The 16197-nt window shown below is 37.5% G+C and overlaps 1 protein-coding gene across 2 annotated transcripts in view; it reads right to left on the bottom strand.

The window, feature by feature from the left end:
• LOC106879889 (serine hydroxymethyltransferase, mitochondrial) overlaps nucleotides 1-16197 on the bottom strand; it is a 35365-nt gene that overhangs the window by 15668 nt on the left and 3500 nt on the right. The window contains exons 1-2 of one of the 2 annotated variants that reach the window (XM_014929624.2): nucleotides 8856-9081; nucleotides 733-894 (exon numbers count right to left, since the gene is read on the bottom strand). In XM_014929624.2, coding sequence (XP_014785110.1) covers nucleotides 733-894; nucleotides 8856-8903 — 210 coding nt within the window. In that variant the 5' untranslated portion in view covers nucleotides 8904-9081. Of the gene's footprint in view, nucleotides 1-732; nucleotides 895-8855; nucleotides 9082-16197 lie in introns of those variants that run through there. The other variant, XM_052974151.1, reaches the window with a different exon arrangement.

The following is a 16197-nucleotide window of genomic DNA, read 5'->3' as shown; positions in this document are numbered from 1 at the left end:
ACTTTCTAGATGCAATCCCATGGTCATTCATGACTGAAGGGGGTTACCCTTTCACCCTTTCCATGCTTGCATGGGTTGGATGGTTTGACAGGAACTGAGGTGTCCAAGGACTGCATATAGCACCAGTGTCTGCTTTGGCATTGTTTTTATGGCTGAATGCTTTTCTCAAGGCCAACCACTTTACAACAAGGACTGGGTGTTTTTCGTGCCACCTGCACTATTGAGATCACCATGCTGTTCACAGGACTACTGGCTCGGGGTAGGTGTCTGTGTAGCAGGGGGTCAGAATCATGCTAGGGAGTGAGGGCAGGCAGAGCAGGTTCACGGCTACTCCCATCTAGTATGAAAAAAAAAAAGGGCAGGGAGAACCGAAAAAAAAATGATTAGTAGGAGTTGCACACATAGATAATGGTAATTAAGATGTCCAGGGACCCCCCACCCCCACAAGACACAAGCTGAGCAGCAGTTGATGTGTGGGTGGTTTGTGAGATTGTATGAGAAGGTGAAAGGGGAGAGGAGCAGACTACGAAAATGGATGAAGGGAGGATAAGAAAAGCTGGGGATGAGGAGCACAGAAGAGTGGTGGGCAACAAATAGCAGGAGTAGTAAAGATGCTGATGGTGGGAGGATAGGAGAGATGGTGGAGGAGGATGTAGACAGTGCATGAAGGGAGGGAGTCATAGCAGTGAGGGGAGAACCCAATTACAATGAAATATGGATAAATATACAAACTTCTGAAGCAATTAATTCTAATCCATAAATTTGTCGGCTTTTCTCCTTCTGTAACAGGTCATGCATCTCAGGGTCAACATCTTTCAGTTCTTCCTGACCAGTCCATATTGTCCGATGCTGACCAACTTTGGTGATGGTGGCAGCAGAGGGAGGGAGAAGTTGCTACAATGAGAGAACAATTATTAAAAGACAATAAAGTGGAATGGTGTAAACAATAGTAACATAAATCAACAGAATGTGAACTGACCAATAAAGACACTTAGCTGATCAATGGATCACCTTCTCAACCCTGCCACTCCTTGACTCAGAAGAATATTGAGGAAGTTACAACTGGAGAGAGACAGGGCTGCACCAGTAATGGGGCTGGCATTCATTTTCATATGATTAACCTGGAGCAATATGAAGTAATATATCTTGCTCAAGGACAGAATATATCCCGCCTATTCCAGGAATTCAGCTCACAATCTTGTGCATATTAACCTAACACTTACCATTACACTAGACATGTAGCAATGGTTTCAAATAAGGCAGCGAGCTGGCAGAATCGTTAGCCAGAATGCTTAGCAGCATTTTGGCTGCCATTATGTTCTGAGTTCAAATTATGCTGAGGTCAATTTTGCATTTCATCCTTTCAAGTTTGATTAAATAAGTACCAGTTAGGCACTGGGGTCAATGTAATCAACTTAATTGCTTTGTCTGTCCTTGTTTGTCCTCTCTATGTTTAGCCTCCTGTGGGTAATAAACAAAAATGGTTTCAAATTTTGACACAAGGCCAACAACTTCGGGAGAGGGGGTAAGTTAATTACATTGACCCCCAATGCTCAAATTGCATTTATTTTATTGACCCTGAAAAGATGAAAGGCAAAGTGAAACTCAGTGGAATTTGAACTCAGAACGTAAAGATGGATGGAATGCCACTAAGCATTTTGCCTGGCATGCTAATGATTCTGCCTGCTCACTACTTTTACACACCTAATAATCACCTAATAACATGGCAGTTATATCTGATATATTATGATCTTGGGCAAGAGATGTAACACTGCTAACTTGTCGGCCTGACAAAATAGTTGTCCCACATCTTACAACTGAGTGGTTCACAAGAGGTAAAGGCGTTCAGCTGTAAAACCAATAGAATCAAAAATATGCAAATTTTCTCTGGAGTTGAAGTAGTGAAGACATGTATATTAACTCTTTCATTACCATATTTCTATTTAAAAATACATTGCCTTTATTTTAATTTAGAAAATAAAGGAAATTTAGTAAATAACTGCCTTAATGAAGCTGGTATTTGGAACATAAATTAATGAGATTTTGATAGGTTTTAATTTAGATCACTTAAATTGTTTTGACATCAGCTTATTCCTGTCTTAACCCACTTGTTACAAAATTTTTGTAGAAAATACTATTTTTGTTTAAAATAATTTTGAAAAATGAAGAACTTAGTAAAATAACTGTCATTCTTAGGCTAGTGTTTAGAAAATAAATTAACATGAAATTTTGATGGAAGATTTTAATTAAGATCACTTGAACCCTTTTGTAACCATCTTCATGCAGAAAAACACTGCTTTTATTTCTATTAATTTCAAAATAAAGAATTTAATAAAACAACTGTCATTATCAAAGTGATGCTTGGAACATAGATGAGTATAACATTTTTATAGAACGTTTTAATTGAGATGACTTTGAAACAGAAAAGTTGTATCACAGAACCAGGTGAGTTGGTATCAAAATGACTAAAGCACAAGTTTTAGGACACCATCTGAAAGTAAACACAAAACTGTTCACTCTAGTTTGCAAGTCAGACAGTAACAGGCTAAGTTGCAATTTCATTGTTGAGTTAGCAATTCATTGTTTCATGTTAGCAACAGGAAGAGATATCCAGCTGTGACAGCTAATTACTTCAGCAACATGCCATTGTGCTGATCAATTAAATAAACATACAAGACAGTGATTACTAGAACACAACACAAAATACCATGTGGCATTGGTTTCAATTCTCACTGAACGGAGTTCAATTCCAGTCAAAGTTAACTTTGCCCTTCATCCTTTTGGGCTTGTAATAAACTAAAGCCCAAGATTGGTGAAATTGTTAGGACATTGGATGAGAAATGTCCATCACTCTGTATATGTAACCATGACAACACAAGCAGGGAGCCTGTACACTAGTCATGGACAAACTGATCCATGGGTCTTTCTGAATAGCACACCTAATAAAAAATTATCTTGAATGTTTTTAATAGTGCAACCTGCCTGATGATGAGCTGTCTCATGTAACCCACTTCTCAAGAAGGGCTGCTCTTGCTTGCTCTTTGTAGTTACCTGAACTGCTAAAAACAGCAAGTAAGTTCCCTCAAATTACAAATAACATTGTACCTCTAAAAATGGATGGTTAAACCTCTGGCTCAATTAGGGCTGATCTGGGAGTTAAACAGTACAGATAAATACACAGAAATTCAGACCCACGAAGGAGCAGGCCTCTGTGCAGACATTCACAAAGTTAGAAATAGCAGCAAAATCTTCCTCAAACCAGAATCTACCATATCAAAAGAGGTCATTAATAAAATTTAAAAAATGGAATGGTCAGAGTTGGTCATGCTTAACCACAACCCTGCTCAGTAAGGACTGACCAATGAATAAATAACTGTAACAGCAACAACAGTTCCAACTGTGGTGGTAGTGGGGTGGATATCAACCATAATATTATATCTTTCTTCAAATTTACTTCCAAGAGTGAATTTGCTTTCAAATTCACATCCAACCCATGCCACCATTTTGAGCGTGACCGTTGCCAGTACTGTGCGACTGGCCCTCATGCCGGTGGCACGTAAAAGTACCCACTACACTCTCAGAGTGGTTGGCGTTAGGAAGGGCATCCAGCTGTAGAAACTCTGCCAAATCAGATTGGAGCCTGGTGTAGCCACCTGGTTCACCAGTCCTCAGTCAAATCGTCCAACCCATGCTAGCATGGAAAGCAGACGTTAAACGATGATGATGATGATATATACACACACAATAGGTTTCTGTCAGTTTCCATCTACCAAATCCCCTAAAGACATTGGTTAGTCTAAGGCTATAGTAGAAAATATTTGCCCAAGCTGCCACACAGAGGAACTGAAACCAGAACCATGTGATTCAGAAATAACTTCTTACCACAGTCCTCATCATCATTAATACCACTTTTTCATACTTGCACGAGTCAGATGGAATTTGTTGAGGCAGATTTACTGCAGCCAAATAGGTTTTTCATGGAAGGCCAGAAACAGACATCACTTCTATGATACCGAGGCTCATTTACAATCAGCACATGATGTCAAAGGTGTACACACACACACAATTAGCTTCTTTCAATGTCTTTCCACTATATCCACTCAGAGATTTGGTCCTCCTGAGGCTACAGTAAAATTCACTTACCTAGGTTCCACATTGAAGGACTGAACCTGAAACTATATGGTTGAGAAGCAAGCTTCTTAACCACACAGCCATTTTCCTACATGCAAGAGAACAGAGGGACATGTTATCAAAAGATATCTTTTCCTTAAATTATAAAAGTGTGATTTGCGAAATTTGATTATTTTTAGCAGATTGAGAGAAGACGCAGCGGTTTACTCTGGCTTCGAAAAACTAAGGTGGGTGGATGAGGTGATGGAAATTATAATTTAGGTCAACAACTTAAAACAAGGAGGATGAGGACAGAGAAAGAAAAGGATTAAATCACAATATGTTGGTTTTATTTTTTTTTTCTGAGAGAAAAATCTGATTCAAGGAGTGAACCAGACTGATAACGGAGCCACCTCTACCCAACCCTGTATGTTCTGAATTAACCTATATCTAATTAATATAATGACACAACTACAGACATCTGTTTAATTCCATTATTATTCAGATAACTGTTAAATGCAATGTTTTGAATTAATCAAGCATTATTTCATAGCATTGAGATTTCAATAGCATGCTTGTTTAATTTTAGAGTGACAGATCTGACCAGTTTGAACATAAAGTAGAATATTTGGGCTAGATATGGCCCTTTAATTGCTAAAGGGTTAAACAAAGACAACACAGGTGGTGTGCGTGTTATTTGGTTCCAGGTCAGAACTGATGATCAAAGGTGTTGTAGCCAGGTACATCTTATCCTTTTAGGAGTGGGTATCTGGGAATACAATACATCATCCAACGTGTCCTTGTTTTTTTTATTGAAGTAGTGATATCTGAGGGAAACTTAGTTGCTATTTCTAGTAGGCTTACAGACCATGTGGGGTCTCATATGCATACATGTATATGTAAGGTCAATGTGAGTAGAAGGGGACTGCAAATGAATATATATGCGAGAAAGGGATGTCTGTGTCGGGGTTTTTTTAATTTTTGGTTCTCATATGTGTATGTGTGCCCTTCTTTTTGCAAACCCTTACCTGTTTTTTCAAGTAAAGCAATTTTCATTTCACTCATCTTCCATAAACAGCAACACCATCAGCACTTAGCATCTGTTTTCCATGCTAGCATGGGTTAGATGGTTTGACTGGAAATGGCAAGCCAAAGAGTGGCACCAAGCCCCAGTCTGTTTTGGCTTGCTTCCTATGGTAGGATGCCCTTCTTAATGCCAACCACTGCATAGTGTACCGAGTGCCTCGCACATGTCACTGGCGTGGGTGCCTCACATTTTACTGTTCTCTTTTACTGAACTGTTAAGTTACAGGTGCGTTAACACAACACCAGTGGTCAAGTGAAAGTGAGGGACAAACACAAACACACAACATGCTTCTTTTAGTTTCCATCTACCAAATTCACTCACAAAGCTTTGGTCAACGTAAGGTGAAAGTAGAAGACACTTGCCAGAACCACGTGGTTGGGAAGCAAGCTTCTTACCACACAGCCATGCCTGCACTTGTTCAAAATCTTTAGGGGATGCACTTACAACGCCTGCACCCCACTATTCCCAAGTCTATGTACATGTGCACATGTGTTTTGATAATGTGCACCAGTCATAAGTAGGGTCTTTTATTTCCAATCTTTCATGGAAACATATCTGGCCATGGGAAAATACTATTTTGCAAGGAAATGTTTGAGAGGAACTCAATGAATTTGACCTGATTCATAAAAACAGGGGGAAATGGACATTAAAACTATGGTAATATATATTGTTGACCTCATAAGAATTTATAAACTTTTGGGGGAATGAGAAATAATTCTTTCTTTGAATAATGTTATATGATGTACTCCTGAGGTACATCATATAACGCTAGAAAGAATAGCATGAAAATATAATGTAGAAAACCCTTTTTGGCTAGAAAAAAGTCGAAGGCAATCTTTTCACTTTTTATATCCTAATGGGTTTTTCAACATGTTATTCTTTGTAGTTTTTTTGTGATATGTCTCATATTCCAAATATTGATGAGCTAATATTCTGGAAAAAGATAAGGCAGCTGGGAATTCCTGCGAGACAGCTTGCTAAGCGCCACAGACCAAATCTGGAGCAAAGTCCCTTACAGACCTAGAGTAATATGGTGGTGTAGACAGGGCCATTTGAGCAAAGAAACAACCCTGGAAGAGTAGGGGTAGCAGAGGACTGTATCAATTAGCCAGAAGGGAAGCTAGAAGACAGGTATATATAGCCAAGGGAGTAGCAGAAAAGAAGTTTGCCTATGTTCAGCAACGTGAGGACCAAAACAGTGCTTATTTCGCTAAATGGTTAATCCAGCGTTGAGTATAACTAAAGGCCTGGAATTTAATGGGAGGGGACTAGTCATTTATACCGATCTCGAAAGGAAAGGCAAAGCAGACAGCGACGGAATTTGAACTCAGAATGTAAAGACGGACGAAATGCCCAAAGCACTTTCTCCGGCATGCTCACACTTTTGCTAGTTCGCCATCTCACGCTTCTGCTAGTTCGCCATCTCACGCGGGAATAAGAAATAAAGGGCTTTCTGGTACTACTAAAGCAGCACGGTCCCGAACGCGCTAGCTAGTCGTGAGTGGTCGATCCTAACCCTAACCCTATCCCTAACCCGCGTGCAAATGAATACGTGTTTAGGGTTAGGGTTAGGATCGAACACTCACGACTAGCTAGTGCGGACACGTGACTGCGCGTTCGGGACCGTGCTGCTTTAGTAGTACCGGGCTTTCTATGTGGCCGTATGATTGATTGGCTAGAAATAACAGCTAAGTCTCACTCGAATTACTTTCTACGGATCTTTTTTAAAACGGGGGTCACATTTTTCATTAATGTTTTACGTAGTGTTTTTGGTACCGAAAGACTTTCAAACTTCGTATACTTATCTATTTTGTGTTATAGAACAGAAAAATATTTTTGTATTCGAATTTATTTCATGTAAAAAATTGTCTTATTTCGATAATTTCAACCAATCACTGACTTAGTTTTGCTTTTTTCTTTTTAAATTTGCTGTTTTACCCTAACCCTATCACCGATAGAATTGTTTCAGAATCGTTTGTTTATGTAGTCGGCACTTAATGTATATCGGCTGAATGGACGTCAGTGATTGGTTGAAATTACAGAAATACGACAACTTTAACATGGAATAACTTAGGGATTTCTTTTTTTTTAAGAAGACTAAGAGAAAAAGATGTTTTATATGACACATTCTACCAGTGTTCCAAGTTTCAAAGTGTTTCGTTAATGAAAAATGTGGCCCCCGTTTTAAAAAAGATCCCTTTCTACTACCTGAACATACATACTATGGGCACAATGATGAGAATTGCCATGGCTGGACCGGCGGAGGTAAAGAATACGTACACCACTAGTTTTCGGCGTAATAAAAACCTTTACCCTAAACACTGGGTGTACGTATTCTTTACCTTCGCCAACTGGACCACTTCTCATTAATGTTCTACGACTAAACAACTTGTACATGGTCATACAAGCTGTTAGAAATAGCAGCCGAATCTAGGTTTGAAATGGGGCAAAACAAAGACGATTCAAATTTATTCTTTTAAAATTTTTATCAAATCAAGAAATATATATATATATTAAAAAAAAAAAAACATACGACAAGCGAATTATCAAAATCATTTTTGCTTACGAATGTATTCTGAAAATGTTTATCGTGCATAATAAAACAGCCTTGAAAAACACGCAAATATTACAAGGACACAGATTTCATTTACCAGGAAGAAAAACACACACAAAGATGCACCAAAAGAAAGATAAATACAAGATTACATTTTGTATTTAAGAATAATTATTGAAAAAAAGTTTTTGTTTTGTTTAACAATTAAAAGGAAAATAAGAAAAGCGGCGAAATTTGAAATTGAAGTAATGGGTAATGTAAAAACTGGTCTTGGCTCTCCTGTATTATCAAAACGAATAAATAAAATGTTCCAAAATAGGAATTTATGTAGCAACCACTTTTAACTTTTTGAAATTTTATTTATTCATAATAATTAATTCGAATCTTCGAATCATGTTTTGAACATGGAAGATTTCGAAGGTACAGAAAAAGAACATTTTTTTTCGCCCTTCCCGACTTCATGACATCTTATATAACGTTTCATTTCAATAAATCGCAATTTCTTACAAATTACAATGTTAAGTTTTATACAGGGGCAACAGGACTGTGTCACATATACATTCATAAATAACTAAATATACTAATATACGAATTATACAAAATTATCGAAAATAAAGGGGTGGTACTACGATTTACATGCTTTGAAGCATCAACTTATGTTTCGATAATTGAGAAAGGTATACTAGATCCTTACAACCCTCCACATCCCAACATCGCTAATCTCATTTTCTATAATATTCCGCTTTTTTCTCATGTTACCGAATAAATTATTTACAAATATTCGTGTGCATTGATAACAATCGACAAGGTCGCCTTAAATAGTCGTTACTCTGATGCTAAAATTTCTTCGTCTTAATTAAAGGAAGGACTTGTTTGAAAAACAAACTCACTCACAAAAAAAAAAAAAGACAGGGTGGGCACGGTAGGAAAAGCCTTCAATTGTGGTCTGCTCATGAAATGTGAGGAAGGAGCTAAATAAAAACAACAAAGTTAAACAGTTCAGTGCGAACAGGCCCACATGTAAAAGTTTAGTAACCGAAACTTGTGTGCCACCAGTAAGCTTTGTGGCCTAAAATCAACAGAGAATATTTTGAAAATGCTTACTTTGAAGACAGTGTGGACGAGTCTGAAGTGGGTTAATTTCAGCAGCATTTTGCAGACTGCACAGAAGGAAACAAAGGTAATGCTGGCTTTAGCCACGTGATAAGTTCAAGCCCAGCCGTCGTCAGCCAACCAGGCGAACCGTGCTGCTATCAAAACTCTTTGGCTCCCACCCATAATACTTCTTGTTCTCCTCCTCCTCTTGTTATTTATTTGTGTTCCTTCGTTTTGTTGTTTGTTGTTGTTATGCTAATTCGTGTTGTTTAAAATATAAGGGGAAACAACTCTCATTATTGATTGTCTCTTCTCACTTTTCTTTTCTTTTCGTTTTTCTCTATTAATCAATTGATCTTTCTCTTCCCCTCTCCGTCCCACCTCTCTCTCTCTCTCTCCCCCCTCAAAAATGCTTTATTTACTTTTTGTTCACTAATTTCAGTCAGCGGATTACGATTATTCTAGGTTACCATCTTCAAAGCGTTTTTAGTCCATCAAATCGACCCCAGTACTAACTTTAAAGGACTTTTGGAACAGCTCTCCTTCAATTTCCCATATTTCACGAGAAAAGAAAAGAGTAAAATTTTCCTTCACTTTTTAGTATTCTGAAAAAGAAATGAATTTCCAAAAGTCTTTTTATTTTTTGAACACTTTTGCCCGACACCACTACAACTTCTGTTCGCTTCCCCTTCCCATTAGGTACAGGATTTTGAAGTGTTCTACTTCAGTCCTCTACTTATTTTATTGTTATTTTGATATTTAATTATCGAAACTTGACATTGCAAACCCAAAACTTCAGACTTAATGCAGGCCGGATTAAGTTGTAACATTCTACGGGTGGTCGTGAATGGTCATGAATCAACACTTAGCCCTGAAGCATCGAGAGTGCAACAAGATTCTCGACAAAGCTCTCTTGTAGTACAAACATATCCAGGCCTCTGCTTGCCTTATGATACCGTGGATCTGCACCTCGGAAAGTCTCTTTCCGAGGTGCAGCCGGAGCAAAGTTCATTTTGTGGTATACCAACAGTTTACATACATATATATATATATATATATATATATATATATATATATATATATACATATATATATATATATACATATATACACATACATGCATGCATGCATATATGCATGTATACATACATATATGCATGCATACAAACATGTGTGTGTATTAGCGTGTGCGTGTGGGGGGGGGGTATGTAAGTATGTACTATGCATGAATGTACTTGACATCTAAATATAATATCGACAAGCGAAAAAGTTTTAGAAAGAAAGAAGAAAAGTAACTTATCAAGACTTCTTAAAAAAGATCTGAGATTTTTTCTCTTACAATATGAAAACAGTTTTTCATGATCCTTTATCTGATAGTATATATAAATATATACCTGTGCATGTATATGTTATGTGAATATATTAGTGTATATGTTAATATATGTGTATATACACTAGCGTAGCTAGAGTGTGTACCGCCCGGAGCGGCCCTTCTGTTTGCCGCCCTAACCCTAACCCTAACCCCACAAAAGACACATTTTGCTCATAGCAGACCCAAAAGTACCGCCATCTCCCCACCTACGCTAGTGTGTATATATTAGTATATATAATATATATACAGGGGTTGGACAAAATAATGGAAACACCTAGCATCATAACATCATAATTTTGAAATATCTATAAAACCACCAAAAGCTTGTTTATTTTTATGTTTTTATTTATTTATTTATTATTAGTGTTGCTTAAAAGGTTTTGCTAAAATTGCTGTTTCTTTTCAGGTTTCATCAGAAAAAGGTAACTAAAATTCATTAAAATGACAGATCTATCGGACTTTCAAAGAGGTCAAGTTGTTGGTGCTCGTATGGCAGATGCTAGCGTAACGAAAACAGCTGAAATGTTTGGTGTATCAAGAAGTACTGTCTCAAAAGTAATGATAGCCTTTGAAAAAGAGGGAAAAACCTCCTCGTCGAAACAAAACTCCGGAAGAAAACCAAAACTTTCAGACAGAGACTGTTGGATTTTTACGCGAATTGTTATAAACGATCACAAAAGTACAGCACCCAAAATTTCTGCAGACCACCTTGAGAACCCAGTTTCCACAGAAATTGTTCGCCAGGAGCTGCACAAAGCCGGATTTCACGTGCTGGCTGCAATCAAAAAACCACTACTTTCAAAAAGAAACGTTGCAAAGCATTGAGAGTGGAGTAAAAACCTACAGAATTGGTCCCTAAAGCAGTGGAAGAATGTTATTTTCTCCCTTTCCTTGTCTAGTGAGGATTGGTGCTTCCAAAAGACGTGAATGCATTTGCCTGACAATCAGTCTGGTTCCATTGCACAGCTTTGGAAGATTTCTCAAAAGCATGATTGGAACTCCTTTCGATGTCAGTTTGTGAGAAGGCATTCCAGGATGATCTAAAGAGTTAAGAAACTTAGTAGGATAATTCACAGCGTCATTGGGGTCCACAACAGTATCCATTGAGAAATAATTTTTTTTTTTCTCGGTATTGATTGATTGCATGTTTCCATTTGACATCCTGGACAGTTTCATTCTTTGGTGCAAGTATGGCTTTTTCACAAAGCCAATTGCGTCTAATATTTGGTATACCTTGATAAGTTTTGACCAAAATGCCGCAGCCATTTGAAAAAGTGATGTCTCCATTATTGTCTTGCTGAATGCTTTCATTTCCCAGATCCAGTAGCTGAGCTGCTAATCTTCCAGCATCCAAATCTCTGAATAAATTGGCTCCGCTGAAAATCTGATCCGACCGAAAGTCTAATCTGGATCAAATTTGGGCCGAAGTCCTGTTTGAGCCGAAAGTTCGATTTGAGCCGAAAAACCGATTTGGGCCGAAAGTCTGATTTGAGTCAAAAGTTCAATTTGGCCGAAAATTCGAGTTCTTCAGTATTTTCTTCCGAGCGCTTCAATTCACAAACTCCGCGGAACTTCGAAACCTCACGAGCACGAAACCTCTCACTCTAATTCGAATCTGGTTTCAAATGAACTGAATTGAAAATGTTTTCTAAATTCACCAAATTTTGGTATTACTTCAAATTCAATTTAAATGAGAAACTTTAAGTCCACAAATTTTGGGAGGTCTTTTAAAATTTGAATTTTCAATTGTTAGCATATAACAAATCCTCATCCAGACCCGATCCCAATGCTGGATGTTCAAGAACCAAATGAAGGGCAGATTTTCAATCCCAGGATCATCCTGATTCCAAAAAAAAGGTAAAATATGTCTATGTAGAGCAAATATAGGCTGAGATACAGGGGTCCCGGACGGGCGGACAGACAGAATTTCGCGTCTATTATAAAAAATATAAAAGATAGTTGAGCTGGCTGAATTGTTAGCGCATCGGACAAAATGCTAAGCGGCATTTCTTCCCATTCTTTATGTTCTGAGTTCAAATTCTGCTAAGACTGACTTTACCATTCCGGGTTCGATAAAAATCAAGTACTAATTGAGCCCTGGGATTGGAGGGGAAATCCATGCGATCAACTTATCTTTCCCTTGAAATTGCTGACTTGTGTCAAAATTTTGTATCAGCCGGAGGTAATTATATTCATGTGTGTGTGTGTGTGTGTGTGTGTGTGTGTGTGCTCACACACACACAAATCTATAGTCATCCCGCTGCAAAGTTATTTCTCTTCAGTCGTAGCGTCACACACATATTCCATCTTTACCGCTAATCACGCACGACCAGGTCCTCTTAAAGATAGGGTAGTTGTGTCACTGCATGAACTTCAATTCCTATACAATATTGGGGGGTCTGACATAATTTTTGCTATATGAGAAAACGTAGCAGCGTTAAAGGACATTACCATGTTATCTATTTGTAACACAATACAATAGTACCTGAACAATTATACCATTCACTTATGTTTTCTTTCACTCACACATACTACTCTCTCTTTCTTTTTCTTTCTCTCTGTTTATCTATCTATCTATCTATCTATCTATCTATCTATCTATCTATCTATCTATCTATCTATCTATCGATGTATCTATCAATCTATCTATCTATCTATCTATCTATCTATCTATCTATCTATCTGTCTGTCTGTCTGTCTGTCTATCTATGAATAAAATGGCCGTCTCAGTAAGCAATTATTATTATTAACATACATACACACGTACACATACATAAAAACGCACACATGCATGCATAAATATATACATACGTACGTACATAGAAAAGATATGTTCTGTTTTGGATATGAGCTGTCCTCTGAACCCGAATGTGGGAAGAAAAATACAAGAGAAAGAGGACATCTATGGACCGTTCATAAGTAGTTTGCAAATCCAGTACCCAAGATACTCTTTCAGCCTCATACCTAATATTATTGAGGCAACAGGATGCATACCAGGCTGTCTGGAGGAGCGAAGTACGACTGAACCTCGGATCTTGGGGAGAGAACGCAAATCCTTAATTCATTTTACTACAAATGATTACACGATGTCTGAGACTATAAAAGTCTGTAACGCCTTAAGATTTAAAAGATGACGATTAAAAGAAGATACTTTCCTTCACAACCTTGCTACCAAGTACGTTGTCGGTCAAAGTTTACTCTGATATTAAAAAGAGGAAGAGAACATACATGTATACATACATACATACATACATACATACATATACATACATACGTACATACATACATACATACATACATACATACATACATACACACATACACACATGCATTCTACCGCGATGCATCATCAGAAGAAAGGATGAGCATATATGAGCTGAAGACTATGCATGGACATGTTAGTTGAAAACTCTGAGATGATAGTAACATTGATCATCAAAGCAGCCGATCATGGATCAATAACCGGATTACTACCTCTCACTTTGAAGGGTATACGTTTGCAATCCAGGAAGAACAGGAAATATCAACCAATTCCTGATACACAAAAGGGATAGAGATGCAGGAAAAGCAGTAAAGTGTGACAACTGATGCAGACCGAAGATATCCACATCATAAGCAGTTGTCCGAAAATGTCATCACCGTATTATCTACCGATGAGACATGATGTTGTAGCTAGGACACTCTATAATGAAATCCATCGGATGAATAACCGCGAGGACAAACAAGCAAGAACCCACAGTATTGTAGAAGCCAGGGTCACTCATAATAAAAAAGAATACTGGTGGAATGTCCCAGTGAAAACCTTAATAAAATGTAAGCCCAACAGACCTGATATAATGATTTGGAATAGAGAAGAGAAACTGTACGGCTGTAGAAATTAGCTGCCCAGAGGATGTTAACATAAAACTGAAGATCAGTGAAAAAGAGAATACCTACACTGAACTATAGAGAAATCTGTAGTAATTCTATCCAGATTACAAGTTCAGATTTATACCAGTAATTATTGGGGCCTTGGGATATGTAACACACTGCCTAAATACCAATCTTGAGAAATTAGACTTCTCAAAACCAGAAAGGAGAAAGCTAATTCGAAAACTATTACTGTAAAACTTTCCAGAAGTTTATCATTTAAATATGTATGAGTATGTCTAGATATACAAGTATATGCATGAGAAGACATACATAAAACAAAATATACAAATCTGCACATATACATACATACATGCATGCATACATACATACATACATACATGCATACATACATACATACATACATACATACATACATACATGCATGCATGCAAAAATGCCCTGTTGTTGATGTTGAAATTCCAATGAGACCGGCTCTTTCTCTGTTGCCAAGAAATCTTGAAATGAAACGGAATAATGACATACATATCAGCAAAAAGTTATGCCTGGGCACATATACATGCAAGCTAGGAGATATTAACAACATTGACAGAAATAGTAGCCTCTCCTAAAGTACAACCCATCATATCAAGAAGGAAATGAGTTCACGTTTCAGCAACAGCTGTTTAAATTTCAAAGACAGAAAACATACATACATACATACATACATACATACATGTATGTATGTATATTTTCTTGTTCTCTTTTTAATTTAGAATTAACTTTAACTGCCCACCTGCTTCAGGGCCGGATTAAGACCCATCGAGGCCCTAAGCACTTCGTAATTCAAAATATAAACGATAACAAACCGTAAAATAATATATTTTTCAAAACAAAACAAAACAGTAAGAAGGAAAATAATATTCATTTTTGTATACTTCTACTTTATGTATATCTGAAAAGTTTCCTCCTACTTTTTGAATCGGGAAGTCTTTGATCAGATCCTCAAAATTAATCTTTGGTAATACATTTGCATCTATACTTAGTAGAGATAAAGGCATCCCAAATGTTATTTTAGAAAGTTTAAAGTGATTCCTTTTGTGCCGTAAACCATTTACCATTTTTATGGTGCCTCCTTCTTCCCTTGATGCCCTAAGCACGTGCTTATTTTACTTAATGGTTAATCCAGCGCTGACCTGCTTGGTAGTTAAGCATCTTGGTTTGTTCAACATCCTTTCAATCTTAAAAAAGTCCTTCAAATTTTTATTCTCCTAGATATTGTGATCTTTTCTAGTTTATGAATTAAAGAATTGCATTCTTTCTCCAAGAACCCATGTTCAGTTCTACTTCGCTCCAGGCAGACTGGCATGTATCCTGTTATTCCAATAATAATAGGTACGAAGCTGAAAGTGTATCTTGGGTACTAGATTTGCAAACGCCTTATCGATGGTCCATAGGTGTTTTGTTTCAGCCTGGACAACATTGGTGTTATGCGCTTATATGTATTTATTCGCATGCGGGCGTGTGTTTAAAAAAAAAAAACAGAAAAAAATTCACAGCTGTCATTAACAAGAAAGTTATGACTTGTTAGCAAATCCCACGTTGTCGCTAATTGTTTTCGGTGCCTATACAGTCAAGAGCAGACATACAACACCTTCTAGTTCATCCTACACTTGATCCAGCACAACATCCAGGAGTAGGAGTTGCACCAGCACTAGGATAGTGCGTGATTTAAAGTGCTTTGCTCAACACACAATGAGCTACCCTGTCCAGGAATCGAACCTATTATCTTACGATCGTGAGCCCAATATTCTTAACACTAGGCCACGCATATAGCAGAAGACTAAATGAAATAGCAGCCAAATGACTATCAAAGCACGACTTAACGTTTTAGAAAAGGATGGAATGTCTTTGATCACAGGTCAGTCCTGTGCCAGCAGTCTTATGAAAGAAGGCATTCCAATGATACATGTATGTGTGTGGTGGGGAGATGTTAATTTGCAGGAAGACTTGGCTGCTATTTCTAGCAAAGTGTGCGACCACGTAGAGGCTCCCTATTTAGAATGGTTTTCCTTTACAAATGTATCAATATGCCTGTGTATCCATCCATCCATCCATCCATCCATATAT

Source organism: Octopus bimaculoides, chromosome 17 (genome assembly GCF_001194135.2).
Source record: "Octopus bimaculoides isolate UCB-OBI-ISO-001 chromosome 17, ASM119413v2, whole genome shotgun sequence".
Lineage (NCBI taxonomy): Eukaryota > Metazoa > Mollusca > Cephalopoda > Octopoda > Octopodidae > Octopus > Octopus bimaculoides.
Note: the sequence above shows the minus strand (reverse complement) of the source record. Positions and strands in the feature narration are given on the sequence as shown.